The sequence below is a fragment of the Macaca nemestrina genome, chromosome 12 (genome assembly GCF_043159975.1).
Source record: "Macaca nemestrina isolate mMacNem1 chromosome 12, mMacNem.hap1, whole genome shotgun sequence".
Taxonomy (NCBI): Eukaryota; Metazoa; Chordata; class Mammalia; order Primates; family Cercopithecidae; genus Macaca; species Macaca nemestrina.
In genome coordinates, this window is record NC_092136.1 from 7,152,200 (window position 1) to 7,175,826 (window position 23,627).

Below are 23,627 nucleotides of genomic sequence, written 5' to 3' on the forward strand. Positions count from 1 at the left end.
CTGAGGTGGTCAGGAGAAGCTGAGGAGCACCTCATCTGGTTATGTGGTGGCCACAGAAAACCTGAATGAGGAATCAAGGATGGAAAAGACCTACTATGAGACATGTAGTCCATTTTCACTGAGGTCACAAAATTATTCTCTTTAAGGTTTTTTTTTTTTTTTTTTTTTGAGACTGAGTTTTGCTCTTGTTGCCCAGGCTGGAGTGCAATGATGTGATCTCGGCTCACAGAAACCTCCACCTCCAGAGTTGAAGAGATTCTGCCTCAGCCTCCCCGGTAGCTGGGATTACACGCACCTGCCACCACGCCGAGCTAATTGTTTTTTTTTCTTTTTAATTTGAGATGGAGTCTCACTCTGTCGGCTCACTGCAACCTCCACCCAAGCCGGATTCAAGCGATTCTCCTGCCTCAGCCTCCCAAGTAGCTGGGATTACAGGCGCCTACCACCATGCCTGGCTAGTTTTTGTATTTTTAGTAGAGATGGGGTTTTACCATCTTGGCCAGGCTGATCTTGAACCCCCGACCTTGTGATCCACCTGCCTCGGCCTCCCAAAGTGCTGGGATTACAGGTATGAGCCACCGCACCCGGCCCTGGGATGAATTATTTTAAAATGATGCTTTTCCCGATGGATTTGTCTTGATGCTAAATAAATGTGAATCTAAAGATGCTAAAGCTACTCAACGTTAACCCAGCATAGAACAATTTCATTTCTCTCAATCTGCTTAGAATGAGATTCCTATCAGTCACTTTTGTCCTGCTTTTTATCTCAAGGTAACTTAAGTTTAATGTAACATTTCTTAAATATTTTCTTAGGGTCACCTTTATTTTGGGGGTTGGCCTGAAACCTATGTTTAAGACTAAATTTAAGTCTTCAATGAACACACAAATGTTAGTATTTTCAAAACAGGGACATAACCTCATTCTAGGAATGAAAACATTGAGCAGCAATAACAAACACATAGGCATATTAACTTCTCTCTGACTGTACCAGAGATCATCCAAAATTCCTATACTTTCTCCCACTGAATCTGGAAACTGACTGCCATAGCTGGATCAGTAGTTGTCATAAAACACATCAAATCCTTACCTTTACATCAGCAATGAGAGCATCTTCATCTTCTATCCCTGTGGGGACACATTTCTTGTGCAGTGGCAGAGACTCCAACTTATCTACAAGGCAGCGAAGGCCTTCAAGCTCAAAATGGGTCAGATGCACTTGCCTGTCCTTTCGGGGAGCACACTGGGGATCCCACACTTGTCCATTGTGGGATCCCCGGCTAGAGTCAGAAGATGAGTCCCCAGACAAAGTTTTCTTCAGACTTGGAAGACTTCGGCAGGTTTTGCCCAGTCCATCATAATCCAGGTTGACCCCATTCGCGACAGGACTAGTGAGGACAGAACGCCTGCTGCTCAAGCGTCGGGGTTCTCGATCCACTGCTTCCTCATCCCCATTCCCAGACTCCAACCCATTTAACTCCAAATCTACCAATATGAAGAAAAAATGCAGTAAGAACATTTCACTTTGCCATGTGATCAGCAAGAGAAATAGGTGGCATGACAGGGGCCTTGAGGCTATAAATGACAAAATCACCACATTTTAAAAAATGGTCTATCTTTATGCCAACCCATTTGTCCACTGTTGAAAATCACAGTTACAGGTAAAAACAGGATCCTGACCTAGGAGGACATCTAGGTAACAGTCAATTGGATTTTTTAAAGTTTGGGTAGGACCTAGTCTTTGAACTGTGTACTAGAAATCAGTTACTTATCAAAGTGGTTGTAAGTTAAAGTTAAAGCTTGAATCTGGGATTATAATTTCATTACCTTTTAAAAGAGAAGACAGTAAGAAGCACATATCTTTAAAAAATAGTTTTAGTCTGGGCAACATAATGAGACCCCATCTCTACATTAAAAAAGTTAGCTGCATATAGTGATGCATGCCTTGGTCCCAGATACTAGGGAGGGTGAGGTGGGAAGACTGCTTGAGCCTGGGAAGTTGAGGCTGCAGTGAGCTGTGATCATACTACTGCACTCCAGCCTGGGCAAGAGAGTGAGACCCTGTCTCAAACAAACAAACAAACAAACAAAACAACAAAAAAAATCAAACTTTTTTTTGGGGTCTAAAGTTTTGGTCTTAAAATTAAACTTTGGAGTTGAAATCCTAACAACATAAATAACAAAACAAAGTGACTATTTTTGAAAAGGAAGATTTTGATAGTCAAAACACAGTGATAATGTTCACTGGTCTTTTCTATTATAATTTAGAAAATGCAAGAAGATGCAAAGCAGTAAATAAGTCATTCCTTATCCCTCCACCCTACGATAACAACTGAACAGTACAATATATTTTCTTTCCATGTTTTAATGGATGTGTATTATTAGATGTGGGTTTTTTTTTTTTTTTTATGTTGTGGTTTGTTTGTTTGGAGACAGGGTCTCACTCTGTTGCCCAGGCTGGAGTGCAGCAATGCAATCATGGCTCACTGCAACCTCAACTTCCTGGGCTCAAGCAATCCTCCCACATTAGCCTCCCAAAGAGCTGGGACCACAGACATGCGCCACCACGCTCAGCTAATTTTTTAAATTTTTGTAGAGACAGGTTCTGGTCATGTTGCCCAGGCTCGTCTCAACCTCCTGGGGTTAGGTGCGCCTTCCACCTTGGTTTCCTAAAGTGCTGAGATTACAGGCATGAGCCACCATGCCTGGTCTATATGTGTTTTGTTGGTTACTTTTTGAGATAGGGGTGTCACTATGTTGCCTAAGCTGGTCTTGAACTCTTGGACTCAAGTGATCCTCCTGCCTCAGCCTCCCAAATAGTTGGGACTACAGGTGCACACCACAGTGCCTAGCTCTATTAGATTTATTTTTAAACAAGATTAAGATCATGCTGTTTATACAATTCTGTATCCTGCTTTCATATATTGAGTGAACATTTTTAATTTTCTTATTTATTTATTTTGAGACGGAGTCTCACTCTGTCACCCAGGCTGGAGTGCGCATGCACGATCTCGGCTCACTGCAACCTCCGCCTCCTGGGTTCAAGCGATTCTCCTGCCACAGCCTCCCGAGTACCTGGGACTACAAGCATGTGACACCACGCCCGGTTAATTTTTGTATTTTTTAGTAGAGACAGGTTTCACCATGTTGGCCTGGCTGGTCTCGAACTTCTGACCTCATGATCTGTCCGCCTTGGCCTTCCAAAGTGCTGGGATTACAGGTGTGAGCCACCGCGCCCGGCCCATTTTTTATTTTCAACTGAGAATACAAACTATGAGTAAAATTATGCAGTAAAAGTAAAATGCTAAAGCAAAAAGTATCTTGCTTGGATTAAAGACTGCGTAAGAACATGTGATCCCAGGATATTATGGTGTTGAGTCCTTACCAATTTCAGACATAGAAGGAGTCTAAAAATGTATACTGAAACTACACTGTCATCTAATTAAAATATTTCTCTGATAGATGTTGGGGTAACCTGAAAGCACAGAGATTAAGAGCATAAACTGTAGAGTCTGACCAACCTAGTTTAAGCTGTGAAGCTGAACCAGGCTGGTCAGACTCTAAAAGCTGTGGCTTTGCCACTTACTAACTTTAAGAGAACCTTAATGTTCTCATTTGTAAAATGAGGCTAATAATACCTACCTCTCAGGTAATAATAAGAATTTAATAAATGTAAACTGCTTAGTATAGTGCCTAGAATATAACAGGTTATTTTGATGATGTAGTCCTAGTTTTTATTGTGCCAAAGACCATTCTTTTTTTTTTTTTTTTTGAGACGGAGTCTCGCTCTGTCACCCAGGCTGGAGTGCAGTGGCCGGATCTCAGCTCACTGCAAGCTCCGCCTCCCGGGTTCACGCCATTCTCCTGCCTCAGCCTCCCGAGTAGCTGGGACTACAGGCGCCTGCCACCTCGCCCGGCTAAGTTTTTGTATTTTTAGTAGAGACGGGGTTTCACTGCGTTACCCAGGATGGTCTCGATCTCCTGACCTCGTGATCCGCCTGTCTCAGCCTCCCAAAGTGCTGGGATTACAGGCTTGAGCCACCGCACCCGGCCTAAAGACCATTCTTTATACAATAAAACACATTAGACAACCAGGCCAGGTGTGGTGGCTCACACCTGTAATCCCAATGCTTTGGGAGGTGGAGGCAGGAGGACAGCTTGAGGCCAGGAGTTTGAGACCAGCCTGGGCAACACAGCAAAATCTCATCTCTACAGAAAGTAAGAATTAGCTGGGCGTAGTGGTGTGTGCTTGTAATCGTAGCTACTCAGGAGGGGGACTGCTTGAGCCCAGGAGTTTGAGGTTACGGTGAGCTATGATCATGCCACTGCAATTCAACTTGGATGACAGGGTAAGGCCCTGTCTCTAAAACAAAAACAAAAACAAAAAAGCGTATTAGACAACTGATCATCTTTCTTTTCTTTTTTTTTTTTTTCGTGACAGGGTCTCACTCTGTCGCCCAGGTTCTGGAGTACAGTGGCATGATCTCGGTTCATAGCAGCCTCGACCTCCTGGGCTCCAGCGGATCCTCCCACCTCAGCCTCCTGAGCAGCTGGGACTCAAGCCACCATGCCTGGCCAATTTTCTGTAGTTTTTGTAGAGATGGGGTTTCACCATGTTGCCCAGGCTGGTCTAGAACTCCTGGGCTCAAGCCATTTGCCCACCTTGGCCTCCCAAAGTGCTAGGATTACAGGCGTGAACCAGCATGTCCCACTTGATCACCCTTGAGGAGCTAATAGCAACTCAGACAAAGACCAGATCCAGAGTATTTCATTTGGCCATTAACTCACATCTGGGTAGGTAACCGGTAACTGGTATTCAATTCCAATGAATGAATTTGGTACTTCCAAGTAGATGAATTAAAAAACCAAGAACACATTGAGTGACAGCCTACTGAGTATTTTGGGCCTCACCCTCAGTCCTAAGTGGTGTCTTCAAAGTTCCTATAGACAGAATACTTACCCATGCTGAGGGACTCTTTCTGAAATTCCTTGGTTAGGTGGGAACGGTTGGTTATGCAGTACACATAGCGCTCCAACACATACCAACACATCTCATAGTAGAATGGATAGCGAAACTTATTTGGAACCTACAGAGGAATATAATAGAGAAAAGATGACCATTTTCAAGGAAAGAGAGTAAAACAAACGGAATCACTGCAATCATTAACCCAGGAAATACTCTCACCAGTCAACCTGCAAACCCAGCTTGGCATCTGAAGCAAAAACTTAAGTAAAACCATCAACTTAGAAAATGTTGGTCTTGAGAAATAATCACTAAAGATAAAGGGTACTTAGGAGGCCCAGATGGGTGGATCACTTGAGGTCAGGAGTTCATGACCAGCCTGACCAACATGGTGAAACCCTGCCTCTACTAAAAATACAAAAATCAGCCAGGTGTGGTGGTGCACACCTTGTAATCCCAGCTACTCAGAAGGCTGAGGAATGAGAACCTGGGAGGCGGAGGTTGCAGTGAGCTGAGATCATGCCTCTGCACTCCAGTCTAGGCTACAGAGTGAGATTCTGTCTTCAACAAAACTAAAACAAAAAAAAAACACCCCAAAAAACGGTACTTGAGGAAGACCATTTAGAACCACCAAGAAACTGTCTTGGTTAAGTGGGAAGGCATCAAAATGAAAGTTTGGGTTTTGGGACAGAGTAAAATGTAAGAGTAAGACACAAAATACTTGAGAAAAAGGTATGCAAAGTACTCTTGCTTTACTATGTTTGCCCCTGAATCAGAAGGCCATGGAACAAAGAATCTCATGGAAAAACAGGACATGAGATGAAGTGACATGTTAATATTATGTAATTACATACACTAAAGTCTGACGAGAGACTCACTCTCAGACCGTGTCTAGTCTAGGGCACCAAGTTGGGTATTTTCCCCACTACTGATGCTCAGTTTGCCTGCCTCAAACTTTGTAGTCTGCCAAAATGGTATGTCCACAAACCAGATTAACGTTCCATACAACCTAATCAATCACTATCTTAATTTTCTTTCCATTCTCCCCAAAAGAGCATTTTCATTATTATTTCAGCTGGATACTAATTTTAAAAAGTACTCTTCAGATATATCACAGTCCAGGAAAGGACAAATCAGCACAGATTAATCAGTGAGGAAGACCAATGATGGGGACTATCCTAAATATATTTTGTTGCCTTTTTTAAAAACCATTTTTTAAACTTTTATTTTTAGAGGCAGGGTCTTGCTCTTTCACCCAGGCTATCATCCCCCCACCAAAGCCTCCCCAGTAGCTGAGATTACAGGTGTGTGCCACCACACCTGGCTAATTTATTAACCCATTTCCCTTTTAGAAAATAAAAGAGCAGCTCGCGGCCAGCGCTCATGTAATTTTACATAAACATGCTTTTTGATGCTGAAGGAAATCTGATTTTCAAGGTGAGAATATAAAAACTGTCCTTGGAGTTATTTCTAAACAAAACAGCAGGATAGTCTGAATCATCAGGATTGTCTATTTCAGAAAAATCAGATCCATCAAATGAATCTTTGGCCAAAAACTGTTCATGAATGATATATTATTATTATTTGGGTTCAAGCGATTCTCCTGCCTCAGACTCCTGAATAGCTGGGATTAAAGGCGTGTGCCCCTACACCCGGCTAATTGTTATTTTAAATTAATTAATTATTTTTACTATTTTCTGACATGGAGTTTTGCTCTTGTTGCCCAGACTGGACTGCAGTGGTGCAATCTCGGCTCACTGCAACCTCTACCTCCTGGGTTCAAGCGATTCTCCTGCCTCAGCCTCCTAAGTAGCTGGGATTACTGGTGTGCACCAACATGCCCAGCTAATTTTTGTATTTTTAGTAGAGACGTGGTTTCACCATCTTGGCCAGGCTGGTCTCGAACTCCTGACCTCAGGTGATCTACCCACCTCGGCCTCCCAAAGTGCTGGGATTACAGGCATGAGCCACTGCACCCAGCTATATTTATTTAGAGTTTCGCTCTTGTTGCCCAGGTTGTAGTCCAATGGCGTGATCTTGGCTCACTGCAACCTGCACCTCTGAGTTCAAGAGATTTTCCTGCCTCAGCCTCCCGAGTAGCTGGGATTACAGGCATGCGCCACCACGCGGGACTAATTTTGTATTTTTAGTAGAGACACGCTTTCTCCATGTTGGTCAGACTGGTTTTGAACTCCAGACGTCAGGTGATCCACCCGCCTTGGCCTCCCAAAATGCTGGGATTACAGGTGTGAGCCAGCGCGCCTGGCCAATTGTATTTTTAGTAGAGATGGGGTTTCACCATGTTGGCCAGGCTGGTCTTGAACTCCTGACCTCCAGTGATTTGCCTGCCTCAGCTTCCCAAAGTGCTGGGATTACAGGCGTAAGCCACCATGCCCGGACAAGAATGATGTTAACATCATGCACAGGAATGCTACGTTTTCTAGGATCTGACATTTTCAGCAATCAAGAATAACTATATTTTGTAAGCGGAAATAGCACTACTAAAAACAGAATGCTATAAATAGATTGATATCTTTTTTTTTCAAAGTCAGTATACTGGAGTGATGCGAAAATAATAGTGAGACAGTTCATGACAAAGTTATCCTGGGGTAAATGCTGCAGCCGCTGGGCGTGGTGGCTCACACCTATAATCCCAGCACTTTGGGAGGCTGAGGTGGGCAGATCACGAGGTCAGGAGATAGAAACCATCCTGGCTAACACAGTGAAATCTCGTCTCTATTAAAAACACAAGAAAATTAGCCGTGCCTGGTGGTGGGCGCCTATAGTGCCTGCTACTCGGGAGGCTGAGGCAGGAAAATGGCATAAACCCGGGAGGTGGAGCTTGCAGTGAGCAGAGATCACGCCACTGCACTCCAGCCTGGGCGACAGAGCAAGACTCTGTCTCAAAAACAAACAAACAAACAAACAAACAAAAACGAGTTTGAGACCAGCCTGGTGAAACCCCATCTCTACTAGAAATACAAAAATTAGCGTGGTGGCACATGCCTGTAATCTCAGCTACTCGGAACGCTGGGGCAGGAGAATCGCTTGAACCTGGGAGGTGGAGGTTGCAGTGAGCTGAGATCACGCCATTGCATGCCAGTTTGGACAACAACAGCGAAACCGTGTCTCAAAGAAAAAAAATAAAAAATAAAAATTGCAGCTGCCAAGTGCCACTGGTATTATTGGGGAAAATTGGAAAGGGGTTAATTTTTGGTAGGGATAGGGTCTCACTATGTTGTCCAGGCTGGTCTCAAACTCCTGGGATTAAGTGATCCTTCACTTCAAACTCCCAAAAAGTACTTGGGATTACAGGCATGAACCACCGTGCCTGGACATACAGCTTTCTTTTAGAGAGGTCATATTTCAAAAGGATAAGCCAAATGATACTTTTAAGATTGTTTTGAATATGCAGCTCCTGAGAATGTTCCCATCTCCTCCCATATTGTAGGAATGACTTCACCTACCCCTTTTCAAACTCTATATCAGGTAGTCTTCCTGAATCATGGAGAATTAGATAGGAGTCCCTTTTCAAAAACTGTCACCAGGCCACAGGGCATCAGTGGGGACTAAGGAGATCACTCTCCCCATGGCAAGGCAGGAGAGATGTACTTTTCATGTCAGACCCAATCAGTTTTCTAATGCATAGTAGCCAGACCCTGATTCTGGGTTCTTATGTGGCTAAAACTTCAACAACTAAAAGAATGACTCTCTTACACAAAAGTAAAATTAATTTATTTCTGACTAAGGGAGACAGAGGAGAGAGACAACCAATAGGTACTTGGTCCCTCAAAATTAGATATAATACACTATGCCTCTCCATTAGCCTTTTAAGTGTAGCAACATTTTCTGGAAGGGTTTTTTTTTTTTTTTTTTTGGAGACGGAGTCTTGCTCTGTGCCCCAGGCTGGAGTGCAGTGGCGCGATCTCGGCTCACTGCAAGCTCCGCCCCCCCGGGTTCACGCCATTCTCCTGCCTCAGCCTCCCGAGTAGCTGGGACTACAGGCGCCTGCCACCTCGCCCGGCTAATTTTCTTGTATTTTTAGTAGAGACGGGGTTTCACCGTGTTAGCCAGGATGGTCTCGATCTCCTGACCTCGTGATCCGCCCGTCTCGGCCTCCCAAAGTGCTAGGATTACAGGCTTGAGCCACCGCGCCCGGCCGAAGGGTTTTTATTAGGAGTTCAGGACAACTCCAAATTCTGAAGCCCTCTGGAAATCAGCTGAAAGCTGAGTAATAATGACAGTTTTAAAAAAAGAAGAGTCTGGGCATAGTGGCTCACGCCCATGGTCCCAAGACTTTGGGGGCCTGAGGCCGGAGGATTGCTTGAACTCAGGAGTTTGAGACCAGCCTGGGCAGCTTAGTAAAACCTCATCTCCACAAAAAAATAAAAATAAAAAAATTAGCCAGGTGTGGTGGTGTGTGTCTGTGGTCCCAGCTACTTAGGAGGTTGAGGCAGGAGGATCACTTGAGCCTAGGAGGTTGAGGCTGCAATGAGCTGAGATCATGCCACTGCACTCCAGCCTGGGCGACACAGTGAGACCCTGTGTCAAAAATAAATAAATAAATAAATAAAAAAGAAAGAAAAAAGGAAGAAAATATGAAATACAGGCATTAAAATTTTGAGTTTTTGCTTGTAACTTTGTAAGACTGTATTAATTAAAGCCAAGAGATACCACATACCCAACCTGACCCCATTACATTTTACTTATGCTGCATATCAATTTCTAAGACTCGGTTGGCATTTTTTGGAAAGAATTTTTAAAACTCCCCATTATAAAATTATTGAGCCTTTAAGCACTATTAGAATAATTACCAACACTTAAGTAATAGTAAATTTCTACATTGGTATGGCAAAAGTGACCAGAACATTGTCTTGTTTGCAACATGCTTTGTATTTCTTTGGTAAAGCATTCCCTATACATTCTCTTAACTTTTTATAGAGATTTTTATAACTTTATAGAGATTAGTAACATATCAAATGAATGCCAGGTTGACATTTTCACATAAAAAGTTGGTATGGAAAGCAATAAAAAAATGCTGTGTGTACAAATATACGAAACACAATGAAATTTTATGGGACTACAGAAAGATTTTATTTGAAATTAAATAAGCCATTCTTAGAAAAAATAGAAAAACAATTGATTAGACACTGAAATTTTTGATAAAGTTTAGGAATCAGATAAATCAAGATGAGTTTTTCCCAGTTAAGAGTTTGTAGGACTCTTTTTTCCATTTATTTATTTATTTATTTATTTGTTTGTTTGTTTATTTTTTGAGACAGAGTTTCGCTCTTATTGCCCAGGCTGGAGTGCAATGGTGCAATCTCGGCTCACTGCAACCTCTGCCTCCTGGGTTCAAACAATTCTCCTGCCTCAGCCTCCCAAGTAGCTGGGATTACAGGCATGTGCCACCATGCCTGGCTAATTTTGTATTTTCAGTAGAGACAGGGTTTCTTCATGTTGGTCAGGCTGGTCTCAACTTTCCGACCTCAGGTGATCCGCCCGCCTCGGCCTCCCAAAGTGCCTGGATTACAGGTGTGAGCTACTGTGCCCGGCCTTTTAAAAAATTTTTTCTCTTATTTTTCTTCTCTTTATGCAGAAAACTCTTCATGCAGGGATAAGGTGCTCACTTTATGTTACTGAATATATATTTTCCTTTTCTTCCCTGAAACTGAACCAGTTAAGCCCCAGATATGAGAGTCATCTTTGGCCACAAAAAGTGAACGCACTCTAAAAACTAATTTTCAGACTGAATCTTAAAATGGGTACATAATTACCTCTAAGAATGACAGAGAGTTAAATGGGAGTATTTTAATATGGAATTATACATTTTTTCTTTTTTGAAACATTTTCCCTATTTTAGAATACTTACCTGCTTTAGAATAGACTTTTTTTTTTTTTTTTTTTTTTTTTAATTAACAGACTGTGTCTCACTCTTCCACCCAGGCTGGAGTACAATGGCACCATCATAGCTCGCTGCAACCTGGAACTCCTAGGTTCAAGCAATCCTCTCACCTCAGCCTCTCCAGTAGCTAGGATTACAGGCATGTGCCACCACACCCAGCTTTGTTGCCCAGGATAGTCTCAAACTCCTTGCTTCACGTACTCCTCCCACTTTGGGCTCCCAAAGGGTTGGGATTACAGGCATGAGCCCCTGTGCCTGACCTGTACTTTTGTTACTCTTAACAAATAAACAGAAATGTACTTTTATAAAATGTCTTGAAGAAGCACTGGCTTCCTATCTTAATTCTACTAGTAGGGCAATTCCTGTAACTCCAACAATAATACCAATGGTGTATATAGTGATAAGTAGCTCCTACACCAAAATAAATTTTGCAAAACAGGCACTATAATGGTTTACTATTATTGCAGTACATAGGTCAGTAACCATTCCTCATAAGAGTTGTGTATTCTTCATTAATTACTATTTTTAAATTTTTAATACTTTTAATTCTACCAAAAGGTTCCAAGAGCAGTACCATAATACTTCTACGTTCTTCTCTGCAATTCTCCAACTGTTAACATTTCCCCACGTTTGCTGATCTTCATACTAGCTTAGTATTCTGCTAAGCTACTTGAGAGTAACTTAACAAACATCGCAACCCCCAAATATTCTAATTGCTGTTTAATCCCAGTATCATCTATACTTTCATATATGATTCAGCCCTTACCAATTAGAATTCTGCTAAACCATAAGCCCTCATAAGCCCTCATTCTCTACGATGGAGGCTAGCCAGCAAACAACACTTAGTGGATTTGGCCTGCTGCCTCTTTTTATGATTCCTGTGAACTAAGAGTGTTTTTTATCTTTTTTTTTTTCTCCGGGTCAGACAGGTAATGTGCTGACGTGTTAATAGTAACAAGGTTCAAGGGTGGCACCTTTCACGTACGTGCACGAACACCTAATCATCATGATCATGAACTATAAAAGGATCGCTTTTTATATATATATATATTTTTTTTTTTTTTTGAGACGGAGTCTCACGCTGTTGCCCAGGCTGAAGTGTAGTGGTGCGATCTCGGCTCACTGCAAGCTCCGCCTCCCGGGTTCCCGCCATTCTCCTGCCTCAGCCTCCTGAGTAGCTGGGACTACAGGCGCCCGCCACCGCGCCCGGCTAATTTTTTGTGTTTTTAGTAGAGACGGGGTTTCACTGTGGTCTCGATCTCCTGACCTTGTGATCCGCCCGCCTCGGCCTCCCAAAGTGCTGGGATTACAGGCTTGAGCCACCGCGCCCGGCCTACATTTTTTAATGGTTGAAAAAAAACTTGAGTATTCTGTGACATGTTAAAGTTATGTGAAATTCAACTTTCAGTGTCTATGAATAAAATGTTGTGTTATTTGAGCCATACTCATTTGTTTAAGTATTTCATGCTACAAGGTAGGGTTAAACAGTCACAACAGATACTTTATGACCTATGAAGCCTAAAATATTTACTATCTGGTCCTTTGCAGAAAAAGTTTGTCAACTCTTGCCTTGAGGTATCCATTGTATATAATAAATTAACTTTTTTCTATGCCTCTAGAATGGTATCAGCTGTGTATCATCCTAGGGAAAAACTGAGAAAATAAGATATACAAATTATTTTATTTTGGGCTTAATTCTCTCTTAAAACCCCAGTTGAAAAAATAGTATATACATTTATATAATTAAAGTAAGATGCTTTGAGTATAGTCATCAGTGTAGAAAAAGATACATGAATTTAAAGTTCTAAAACTTGAGTTAAGCTCCATTATACCAAATTATTCTGTGAGCATAAAAATGAAACACATGGCTCAAGAGATTACCAGAGGTCCATGTCTGGCCTTATAAAAATCCAAGATACTGCTGGATGCAGTAGCTCACACCTGTAATCCCAGCACTTTAGGAGGCCAAAGCGGGCAGATCACTTGAGCCCAAGAGTTCCAGACAAGCCTGGGCAACATAGCCAAAAACCCATCTCCAAAAAATACAAAAAAAATTAGTTGGGTGTGGTGGCGTGTGCCTGTAGTCCCAGCTACCTGGGAGGCTGAGGTGGGAGGATCAATTGAGCCCGGGGAGGTTGAGGCTGCAGTGAGCCATGACTGTGCCATTGCACACCAGTATGGGCAACAGAGTGAGACTCTGTCCCAAAAATTAAAAGAAAAAAATGTTACTTTTCTCCCATTCACAATGGTGTTGGCTAAAAAATTAAGGAAAAAAAAAAAAAAAAAAAAAAGGAAAGAAAAATCCAAGATACCAAAAACCTCACAGAATTGGAGTCCCCAAAATTGAGTATGTAAATTGTGTTAAAATTTTTATTTGGCCAGTCGCAGTGGCTCACACCTGTAATCCCAGCACTTTGGGAGGTTGAGGCTGGAGGACTGCTTGAACCAGGAGTTCTAGACTAGCCTGGGAAACGCAGCAAGACCAAGTCTCTATGAAAAAAATAAAAAATTAGTCAGCTGTGGTGTGCGCCCGTAGTCCCAGCTACTTGGGAGGCTGAGGCAGAAGGATGCTTGAGCCTGGGAGGTTGAGGCTGCAATCATCCGTGATCACACCACTGCACTCTAGCCGGGAAAACAGAACAAGATTCTGCCTTTAAAAAAAAATACATTAAATTTAAAATTTTGTATGTTCCCAAAATGTCAACCCTGCATTTTAACTGAAAGAAAAATGGAAGTTTTGACAAACCATGAATGAATCTCTTGTAACATCTATCTTAACTGGAGTAAACCTCTTCACATCCAACTGTTATATAAGATTACTTACCCGTGTCCGATCTTCAATGTTGTATATTTTTAACTGCATAGGGATGTTGAAGCTATGCAAAAAATTGCCCCCGAACACTAACGTGTCTGTAGGAGTATACACAGCATGAATCCAGCCTAGAAGAAAGGGAACAGAGGGCAGTGGCTGAAAATACACATTACAGTAAGTCTCTCTCAGAGAACTAGTATAAGACCCCTAGATCACACTCTTCACTCTGATTCTGCTTCTCAGTGGTTTGTCAAGTTAATCTCTCAAAGCCTCAATTTCCTGTATAAAACCAGGATAAATAATACTTCTTATGGTTGCTCATGAGCATTAAATGAGAAAATGCACATCAAATGCTTAGCACACAATAAACATTTACTGGAGCACCAACTATAAACCAGGCTCTGTACAAGACAGTTTACAATTCAGGGCTGTCCAATCTGTTGGCTTCCCTGGGCCACACTGGGAGAAGAATTGCTTGGGCAACACATAAAATATGCTAACATGGCCAGACGCGGTGGCTCACGCTTATAATTCCAGCAATCTGGGAGGCTGAGGCGGGTGGATCATGAGGTGAGGAGTTCAAGACCAGCCTGGCCAACATGGTGAAACCCCATCTCTAGTAAAAACTCAAAAATTAGCTGGGCATGGTGGGGCACTCCTGTAATCCCAGCTACTTGGGAGGCTGAGGCAGGAGAATTGCTTGAACTGGGACCTGGGAGGCAGAGGTTGCAGTGAGCTGAGACTGCGCTATTGTACTCCAGCCTGGGCCTACAGAGCGAGACTCCATCTCAAAATAAGTAAATAAATAAAATAAAATATACTAATACTAATGACAGCTGACGACCTTGAAAAAAATTGCAAAAAAAAAAAAAATCTCATGTTTTAAGAAAGTTTATGGCCGGGCGCGGTGGCTCAAGCCTGTAATCCCAGCACTTTGGGAGGCCGAGACGGGCGGATCACGAGGTCAGGAGATCGAGACTATCCTGGCTAACACGGTGAAACCCCGTCTCTATTAAGAAATACAAAAAAAAAAGTAGCCGGGCAAGGTGGCGGGCGCCTGTAGTCCCAGCTACTCGGGAGGCTGAGGCCGGAGAATGGCGTGAACCCGGGAGGCGGAGCTTGCAGTGAGCTGAGATCCGGCCACTGCACTCCAGCCTGGGTGACAGCGAGACTCCGTCTCAAAAAAAAAAAAAAAAAAAAGAAAGTTTATGAATTTGCGTTAGACCACAGTCAAAGCCATCCTGGGCTGCATGAGGCCTGTGGCCTGTAGGCTGGATAAGCTTGGTTTACATGTGTTCTCATTTATATTCCTTATAACAAAATGAGACACAGATTTAATTATTTGCTCTAAGCGTAGTATCTAGCAGGTAAATGCATAGTCAGAATCCTAATAGAGGTCTGTGACTCCAAAATCTGTGATCTTTATAAGCACTTACTTTGATTTAATGACTTGATCAAAAACATCCCTGACTTGAGCACTCTAGCCTTCACAGTCATTCCCTAGAATATTAGGCAGCTCTTCAACATAGATTGTGTATCACCTGCAGAACAGGTCCTATCTATAGAGATTCTAAATTACTAGGGCTAATGCAGAGCCCAAACATGTATATCTGAAAAGCCTCTGCTGGCAATTCTTAACATACTTTATTGGAAAGCCACTGCCTTTTCAAACTGAAAAGAAAAAAAACAAAACCTCAGCATCTACTCCATCATGACAGGAAGAAACACTGTTGTTTTCTGCAGACCCCAGCATCGTAACTATCCTTGGTGGTTATCCATCAATTTCTTTTACATTAAGAAAAAAAGTGGCTAAATAACCCACTGTTCCCATTTTGCTTACCTGAGGGAATGACGAAGGTATAGCCCTGCTTGAGCTCAATGCGCTGACAATCTGATACCCGGTCACCCAGAAAGATGTCTCCCTGTTTCCCTGACAGCAGCCAATTCTCGTACAGCTCCAGGTTGTGGGCTGTAGGGGGGATGAGCCAGAAGACCTGTGAGTTAAAAAACTTTAGTCTGTTAACAGCCATTGACATGACCCAGTCGTCTCCCTCAACTGACAAACAGGTACAAAATTAAGACCACCAGGTAGAAGAAAGGCAAGCAATTTTCCCAGCCTATAGAACTTGACTACTTGGTAAACCTTAGAAGGTCCAAAGCAGTAGATCTTTCTTATCCTCCACTTGATCCAACAGCATTAAGGCTTCCCTGGGGGTTGACTAGGGAACCCATCCAGGACTAAGAGAGAAGAGGGACATTCATCTCATTACCTAGACAGTCCCTTAAACACCTCTGACTGTCTGGCCTCCAGAGTCCTAAGTAGCACAGTTAATTAGGCACAGTATCTTCAAGAGACTGGCTCAGGTTGTTTTGTCCAAGATAGTAACTAAGATCAACAGGGCTTAAAGAGATCTAAAGTAAACAAAATGACTTTTGGATTTGGAGACAGTTGTTCTGCTTAAGACTTTTTTTTTTAGATGGAGCTTCACTCTTGTAGTCCAGGCTAGAGTGCAGTGGCATGATCTTGGCTCACTGCAACCTCTGCCTTCTGGGTTCAAAGGATTCTCCTGCCTCAGCCTCCAGAGTTGCTGGGACTACAGGCATGCACCACAACGTCCAGCTAACTTTTGTATTTTTAGTAGAGATGGGGTTTCACCATGTTGGCCAAGATGTTTTCAATCTCCTGACCTTATGATCCGCCCACCTTGGCCTCCCAAAGTGCTAGATTACAGGTGTGAGCCACTGTGCCCGGAAAAGACCTCATGTTTTTGTTGTTGTTGTTTGTTTCTTTTTTTTTTTTTTTTGAGACAGAGTTTCTCTCTTGTTGCCCAGGCTAGAGTGCAATGGCACGATCTCAGCTCACCACAACCTCCACCTCCCGGATTCAAGTGATTCTCCTGCCTCAGCCTCCCAAATAGCTGGGATTACAGGCATGCACCACCACGCCTGGCTCATTTTGTATTTTTAGTAGAGACGCGCTTTCTCCATGTTGGTCAGGCTGGTCTCGAGCTCCTGACCTCAGGTGATCCGCCCGCCTTAGCCTCCCAAAGTGCTGGAATTACAAGCGTGAGCCACCGTGCCCAGCCAAGACCTCATGTTTTAAATAAGGCATTATCTGTTCTCATTCTAGTTCTACTTTTCTCTTACAAATGCATTCACTGCAAGTAAGACAAAAAAGAGTAACAACAGTGTAATCCTATAAACCTCGGGTATTAATTCTAGATTTCCATTCTCATATAGCATTCAGAAGCATTTTCACAAACTGGAATATAACTGAATGAATAAAGATAATCCTTCATAACCTATTTACATCCTCAAAAAGAACTTAAAGGCTTCCTTTGGCCACATTTCAGACCAACGGCTACACAGAGGGAAAGTTCGTTTAGATCTTAATTTGCTGACTTCACAGTGAATCTATCCAAAATTTGTGTTCCCTTCCACTATTTATTTGGAGAACTCTGATTCAGGAATCTAGAAACAGGACTCTTGAGATTTACTAAGTGCTGTGCCAATGGTATAATGATAGTGAACTAGATGAATACTAATTTCTACCGAACACTAGCCAAGAAGGTGAACTTAATCTATAATTCTTTCCAGATATGAATGGGGACAATTCCCTAACAGATTCATTTCCAGGGTATATTAAGCATACATGAACTGAAGCAAAGTCATAACCAACTTCAGATTCCAACCCCTATCACAACTATGACCATACCTTTCCCCCTTGATGGATGTGATACCAAACAGAGGTACCACCAAAGTCCACATGGAAGTCAGTATAGCAGCCTCGAACACTCATTAGACAGTACCTGACCCAAAAAAAGCAGCAGCATTAGTGTACCGATGGAAGAAAGTACATCTGCCCCACCAAAATGCCATACTCTTCTCTTGTATACTCCCTTTATCTTCCACCTAATCAAGTTCCAGAAGGAGAAAAAGCAATGCATTTTCAAGTCATCACATTATCAGAAAAAGGTGGGTTTTTTTCTACCCTATTGACTAAAATGTTAAGTTTTTTTTTTCCTTTAACCATGTGGTTGTGTGCTATGGTATGCTCATATACACTCTTCCTTGTGCAACTGTGAAGTCTAATCTTTAAATAATTCATCTTTTTAATCATTTAGGATACAGAGCAAAGCTTTTAAGAGAGAAGCAAATCCTTGCTATTACTTTGGTCTCCCACAGCATGCGGAGGAAGATGCAGGGCGCTTCACTTACTTCTGCACTTTAGGGTACTGCATCTCCAAGATGGCATTTGTTGATTCAGTCTGGCTTTCCTTCAAGTGCCTTGGCCACATGTTGTCTACCCAGTCAATGAAATCCACCTTTAAATAGAAGGAGGAAACACTTGGGCTCCAAGGGAAAGGTTGGGGTCAAAGATAATTTTAAAGTCAAGAAAAGCAGAATTTCTTAAAATACACAACAAAAAACTATAATTTAATTGTAAGTAAATTAAAACAATCTGTTGGCGAATCTTAGGATTACTAGGCAGCCATCCTAGAAATAATTGTTATATGAGAATAAAGATCATAATTCCATCAAATGATAATAGTAAAGACAGAACTAGTCAAAATAGAATCATTATTGATGCAATAGTGTATAACTATGAACTCTCTTCTATGTCAATACTCATATAATTTGTTTTATTTTTAATCCAATAAAAGGTATTGTCTGGAAGGTATCTATAAACTCAGCAAAATATATACCATTGTTAGAACAATTAAGATGCCAAAAGTTAGGCTTAAAAAAAAAAATCCAGTATGGATTTGTAGCCTTGTACTGACAATGTGCTACAGAAACTACCAGCTTAGGAATAAGAGGCTCCAGGTCTGTCATGTCTTTTCAAGACTATATAAGGCCCTGGAACTCATCTATAAAACTAAGACAGACCAGGCACAATGGCTCACGCTTGAAATCCCAGAGCTTTGGAAGGCCAAGGTGGGAAGATCACTTAAACCCAGGAGTTCAAGACCAACCTGGGCAACACAGTGAGAACCCAGCTCTTCACAATAAAACACAAGTCAGTTGCAGTGGTTCACGCCTGTAATCCCCAACACTTTGGGAGGCCGAGGCAGGCGGATCACCCAAGGTTGGGAGTTCAAGACCAGCCTGACCAACACGGAGAAACCCTGTCTCTACTAACAATACAAAATTAGGCTGGGCGCGGTGGCTCACGCCTGTAATTCCAGCACTTTGGGAGGCCAAGGCGGTGGATCACGAGGTCAGGAGATCGAGACCATCTGGCTAACATGGTGAAATGTGTCTCTACTGAAAATACAAAAAATTAGCCAGGCATGGTGGCAAGTGCCTGTAGTCCCAGCTACTCGGGAGGCTGCGGCAGGAGAATGGCGTCTACCCAGGAGGCGGAGCTTGCAGTGAGCAGAGATTGCGCCACTGCACTCCAGCTTGGGCAACAGAGCGAGATTCCGTCTAAAAAAAAAAAAAAAAAAAAAAAAAAAAAAAAAAAAAACTTAGCTGGGCATGGTGGCGCATGCCTATAATCCCAGCTACTCGGGAGGCTGAGGCAGGAGAATCGCTTGAACCTGGGAGGCTGAGGTTCTGGTGAGCCGAGATCGTGCCACTGCACTCCAGCCTGGGCAACAAGAGCGAAACTCCATCTCAAAAAAATAAATTAAATAAATAAAATTAAAAAATAGCCAGGTATGGTGGCATGTACCTATAGTCCTAGCTACTTGTGAGGCTAAGATGGGACGTTTGCTTAAACCCAGGAATTTGAGGCTGCAGTAAGCTACAATCACCACTGTACTCCAGCTTGGGCAACCAGAGCAAGACTGTCTCAATAAAAAACCCAAAACCATACACACACAAAACTAAGATAATTACTTCAAAGATATGTTGTAAGGATTAAATGTAAACACTTTTACCATTTTGAAATAATGTGAGAGTACAGAAATCTTTTTTTTTTTTGAGACAAAGTCTTGCTCTGTCACCCAGGCTGGAGTACTGTGGTGCGATCTCAGCTCACTGCAACCTCCGCCTCCCAGGTTCAAGCAATTCTGTTGCCTCAGCCTCCCGAGTAGCTGGGATTACAGATGCCTGCCACTGCACCTAACTAATTTTTGTATTTTTTGGTAGAGACGGGGTTCCACCATCTTGGCCAGGCTGGTCTCGAACTTCTGACCTCAGGTGATTCACCAGCCATGGCCCCCCAAAGTGCTGGGATTACAGGCATGAGCCACCAGGCCCAGTCAGGAATCTTTTAAATAATATTGGCTGAAAAAAAAAAAAAGAGAAGTGAAAGCAATACGAATTGCAACATTTTACACTAATATGGTTACAAAAAACATGTATCTGGTAAGCTTTGTAACATCTATGTATCTGGTCACTTACTTCCCTTATAATGCAAATCGAGACAAATGCATACAGTTGTACATGATATGAAGCAGTTGTCTAGAGGATACCCAGATGTTAATTGTGGGAGAGTATTTAGAAAGCATCACCACTGACATGGAAGAAACAAGACGAGGTGCAACTGTTAAGGTTAACCTGCTGCTCCATGCTCACGGAGCCAACAATTTTAACCAAGCATCCACTGGTCCCAGAACATTGAATAAGCCCTGGATGCTTTTATTTTTTCCGTGGGTCATTAGTTACTTAATGTAGTAGCCACCATCTCCCATCTCTGTGTGTTGTCTGTGGGAATGCCTTTAACAGAATAATGAATAAAGTACTTGCTTAATACACTGTAAGCTCCCATGTCTAAATGGGGAGAGGAAGGGTTCAGAATGTAAGAGTATTTTTTTTTTTTTTTTTTACCATACATTCATTCACAGAAAGAAGAATTTCTTTTTTTTTGAGGCGGAGTCTCGTTCTGTCGCCCGGGCTGGAGTGCAGTGGCGCGATCTCAGCTCACTGCAAGCTCCGCCTCCTGGGTTCACGCCATTCTCCTGCCTCAGCCTCCCGAGTAGCTGGGACTACAGGCGCCCACCACCTCGCCCGGCTAGTGTTTTGTATTTTTTAGTAGAGACGGGGTTTCACCATGTTAGCCAGGATGGTCTTGATCTCCTGACCTTGTGATCCACCCGTCTCGGCCTCCCAAAGTGCTGGGATTACAGGCTTGAGCCACCGCGCCCCACCATTTATTTATTTATTTTTTGAGACAGGGTCTTGCTCTGTCACCCAGGCTGGAGTGCCGTGGCGTGATCATGGCTCACTGTGACCTCTGCCTCCTGATTTCAAGCGATTCTCCCACCTCAACCTCCCAGGTAGCTGGGATCACAGGCGCCCACCACCATACCCAGCTAATTTTTGTATTTTTAGTAGAGGCAGGGTTTCACCATGTTGGCCAGGCTGGTCTTGAACTCCTGACTTCAAGTGATCTGCCCACCCAGAGTGCTGGGATTGTAGGCGTCAGCTACTGCACCTGGCTTATTTTCTGTATTTTGATTGTGGTGGTTACTCACATCAATAAATATGTCTGTCAAAACTCATTGAAATGCACACTTAAAATGGGGGTCCGGCCGGGCTCACGCCTGTAATCCCAGCACTTTGGGAGGCCGAGGCAGGTGGATCACGAGGTCAGGAGATCGAGACCATCATGGCTAACACAGTGAAACCCCGTCTCTACTAAAAAAAAATACAAAAAATAAGCCGGGCGTGGTGGCGGGCGCCTGTAATCCTAGCTCCTCGGGAGGCTGAGGCAGGAGAATGGTGTGAACCCAGGAGGCGGAGGTTGCAGTGAGCCGAGATCGTGCCACTGCACTCCAGCCTGGGCGACAGAGTGAGACTCCGTCTCAAAAATAAAAAATAAAAAAAAATTTAAAAATGGGGGTCCACTTTACTGAACATCAATTTTACCTCAATAAAGCTGGTTTTTAAAAAAGCACTAGTAAAATATACTGGAAAAGACCTAGATAAATGAAGGGATATACTATGGGGGGAATAAGAATTCTACCAATAGAAACAGCAACAACAAAAATAACATGATTGTAGCTATAAATATTTTTTTGTTTGTTTTGAGACAGGGTCTCATTCTGTTGCACAGGCTGGAGTGCAGTGGCACCATCTCAGCTCACTGCAACTTCTGCCTCCCGGGTTCAAGCGATTCTTGTGCCTCAGTTTCCCAAGTGGTCTCGAACTCTTGGGCTCAAGTGATCCACCAACCTTGGCCTCCCAAAGTGCTGGGATGAGAGGTGTGAGCAACCGTGCCAGGCCTCTAGCTATAAATGTAAAACTTAGCCGGGCATGGTGGCTCACGCCTGTAATCCCAGCACTTTGGGAGGCCGAGACGGGCGGACCACGAGGTCAGGAGATCGAGACCATCCTGGCTAACACGGTGAAACCCCGTCTTTACTAAAAATACAAAAAATTAGCCGGGCGTGGTGGCGGGCGCCTGTAGTCCTAGCTACACGGGAGGCTGAGGCAGGAGAATGGCGTGAAGCCGGGAGGAGGAGCTTGCAGTGAGTGGAGATCGCGCCACTGCACTCCAGCCTGGGCGACAGAGCGAGACTCCGTCTCAAAAAAAAAAAAAAAAAAAAAAGAAAAGTAAAACTTGACCTGGTCAATACTTTTCCATTATTAAGATTTTGAAAAGTGTGACAATTCCACATGAAGTCTTCTCTTTTATTCTACCAATAAAACATTATTACTTACATAGCAAGGTCACAAAAAGCTTACCTGCTTTTAGAATGTGAGCTTGGTAATAGCTCGTTCAAATTTTCTAATCATGTTTTAGATCCCTGTAAGATAATGGTAGTGTGGCCTCTGCTCTCTTAATAATTTTCTATTTCCGAGCCCTCTCATAGGTTGATGTCACATTTTTATCATTAAAACTAGGGACAGGCCGGGCGCGGTGGCTCAAGCCTGTAATCCCAGCACTTTGGGAGGCCGAGACGGGCGGATCACGAGGTCAGGAGATCGAGACCATCCTGGATAACACGGTGAAACCCCGTCTCTACTAAGAAATACAAAAAACTAGCCGGGCGAGGTGGCGGGCGCCTGTAGTCCCAGCTACTAGGGAGGCTGAGGCCGGAGAATGGCGTGAACCCGGGAGGCGGAGCTTGCAGTGAGCTGAGATCCGGCCACTGCACTCCAGCCTGGGCTACAGAGCGAGACTCCGTCTCAAAAAAAAAAAAAAAAAAAAAAAAAACTAGGGACAGAGTATATAAATTCAGGATGCCACAAAAAAGGCTTCATGTGGAATAGTGAGACATTTCACAATCTATTTTTTTTTTTTTTTTTTTTGAGACTGAGTCTCGCTCTGTCACCCAGGCTGGAGTGCAGTGGCCAGATCTCAGCTCACTGCAAGTTCCACCTCCCGGGTTTACGCCATTCTCCTCCTGCCTCAGCCTCCCAAGTAGCTGGGACTACAGGCACCCGATAACTCGCCCAGTGAGTTTTTTTTTGTATTTTTTAAGGAGAGATGGGGTTTCACCGTGTTAGCCGGGATGGTCTCAATCTCTTGACCTTGTGATCCGCCCGTCTCGGCCTCCCAAAGTGCTGAGATTACAGGTTTGAACCACCGCGCCCGGCCTCACAATCTTAATAATGGTAAAGTATTGACCAGGTCAAGTTCTACATTTATAGCTACAATTATGCTATTTTTGTTGTTGCTGCTTAGCTTTTTTTTTCCCCCCCACAAAAGTAGAGACAGGGTTTCATTATGTTGCTCAGACTGGTCTCAAATTCCTAGGCTCAAGCAATCCTCCTGCCTCAACCCCCTGAGTAGCTGGGACTACATGGGGGATGCCATCATGCCCGGCTAATTTTTCTGTAGAGATAGGGTTTCACCATGTTGCCCAGGCTGGTATCAACCCCTGAGCTCAAGCAAGCTGTTTGCCTCAGCCCCCCAAAGTGCTAGGATTACAGGCATGAGCCACCATGCCTGGCTTCTATTTATATATTTTTTTAATAATTTTATTATTTTTTTGAGACAGAGTCTTGCAATGTTGGCTAGGCTAGAGTGAAATGGTGTGATCACAGCTCACTGC

General features: G+C 43.2%; 1 protein-coding gene and 1 pseudogene across 3 annotated transcripts in view; both read right to left on the minus strand.

Moving 5' to 3' along the window:
• Positions 1 to 23,627, minus strand: part of LOC105469666 (lysine demethylase 2A) — a 154,138-nt gene that overhangs the window by 26,398 nt on the left and 104,113 nt on the right. For all 3 annotated transcript variants that reach the window (XM_071074199.1, XM_011721003.2, XM_011721004.3), the window contains 6 exons: positions 17,896 to 18,002; positions 17,393 to 17,486; positions 15,518 to 15,671; positions 13,690 to 13,805; positions 4,958 to 5,084; positions 1,088 to 1,482 (listed from right to left, as the gene is read on the minus strand). In XM_071074199.1, the coding sequence (XP_070930300.1) occupies positions 1,088 to 1,482; positions 4,958 to 5,084; positions 13,690 to 13,805; positions 15,518 to 15,671; positions 17,393 to 17,486; positions 17,896 to 18,002 (993 nt within the window). The remainder of the gene's footprint in view (positions 1 to 1,087; positions 1,483 to 4,957; positions 5,085 to 13,689; positions 13,806 to 15,517; positions 15,672 to 17,392; positions 17,487 to 17,895; positions 18,003 to 23,627) is intronic.
• On the minus strand, positions 11,785 to 11,894 carry LOC112424612 (small nucleolar RNA U13; annotated as a pseudogene).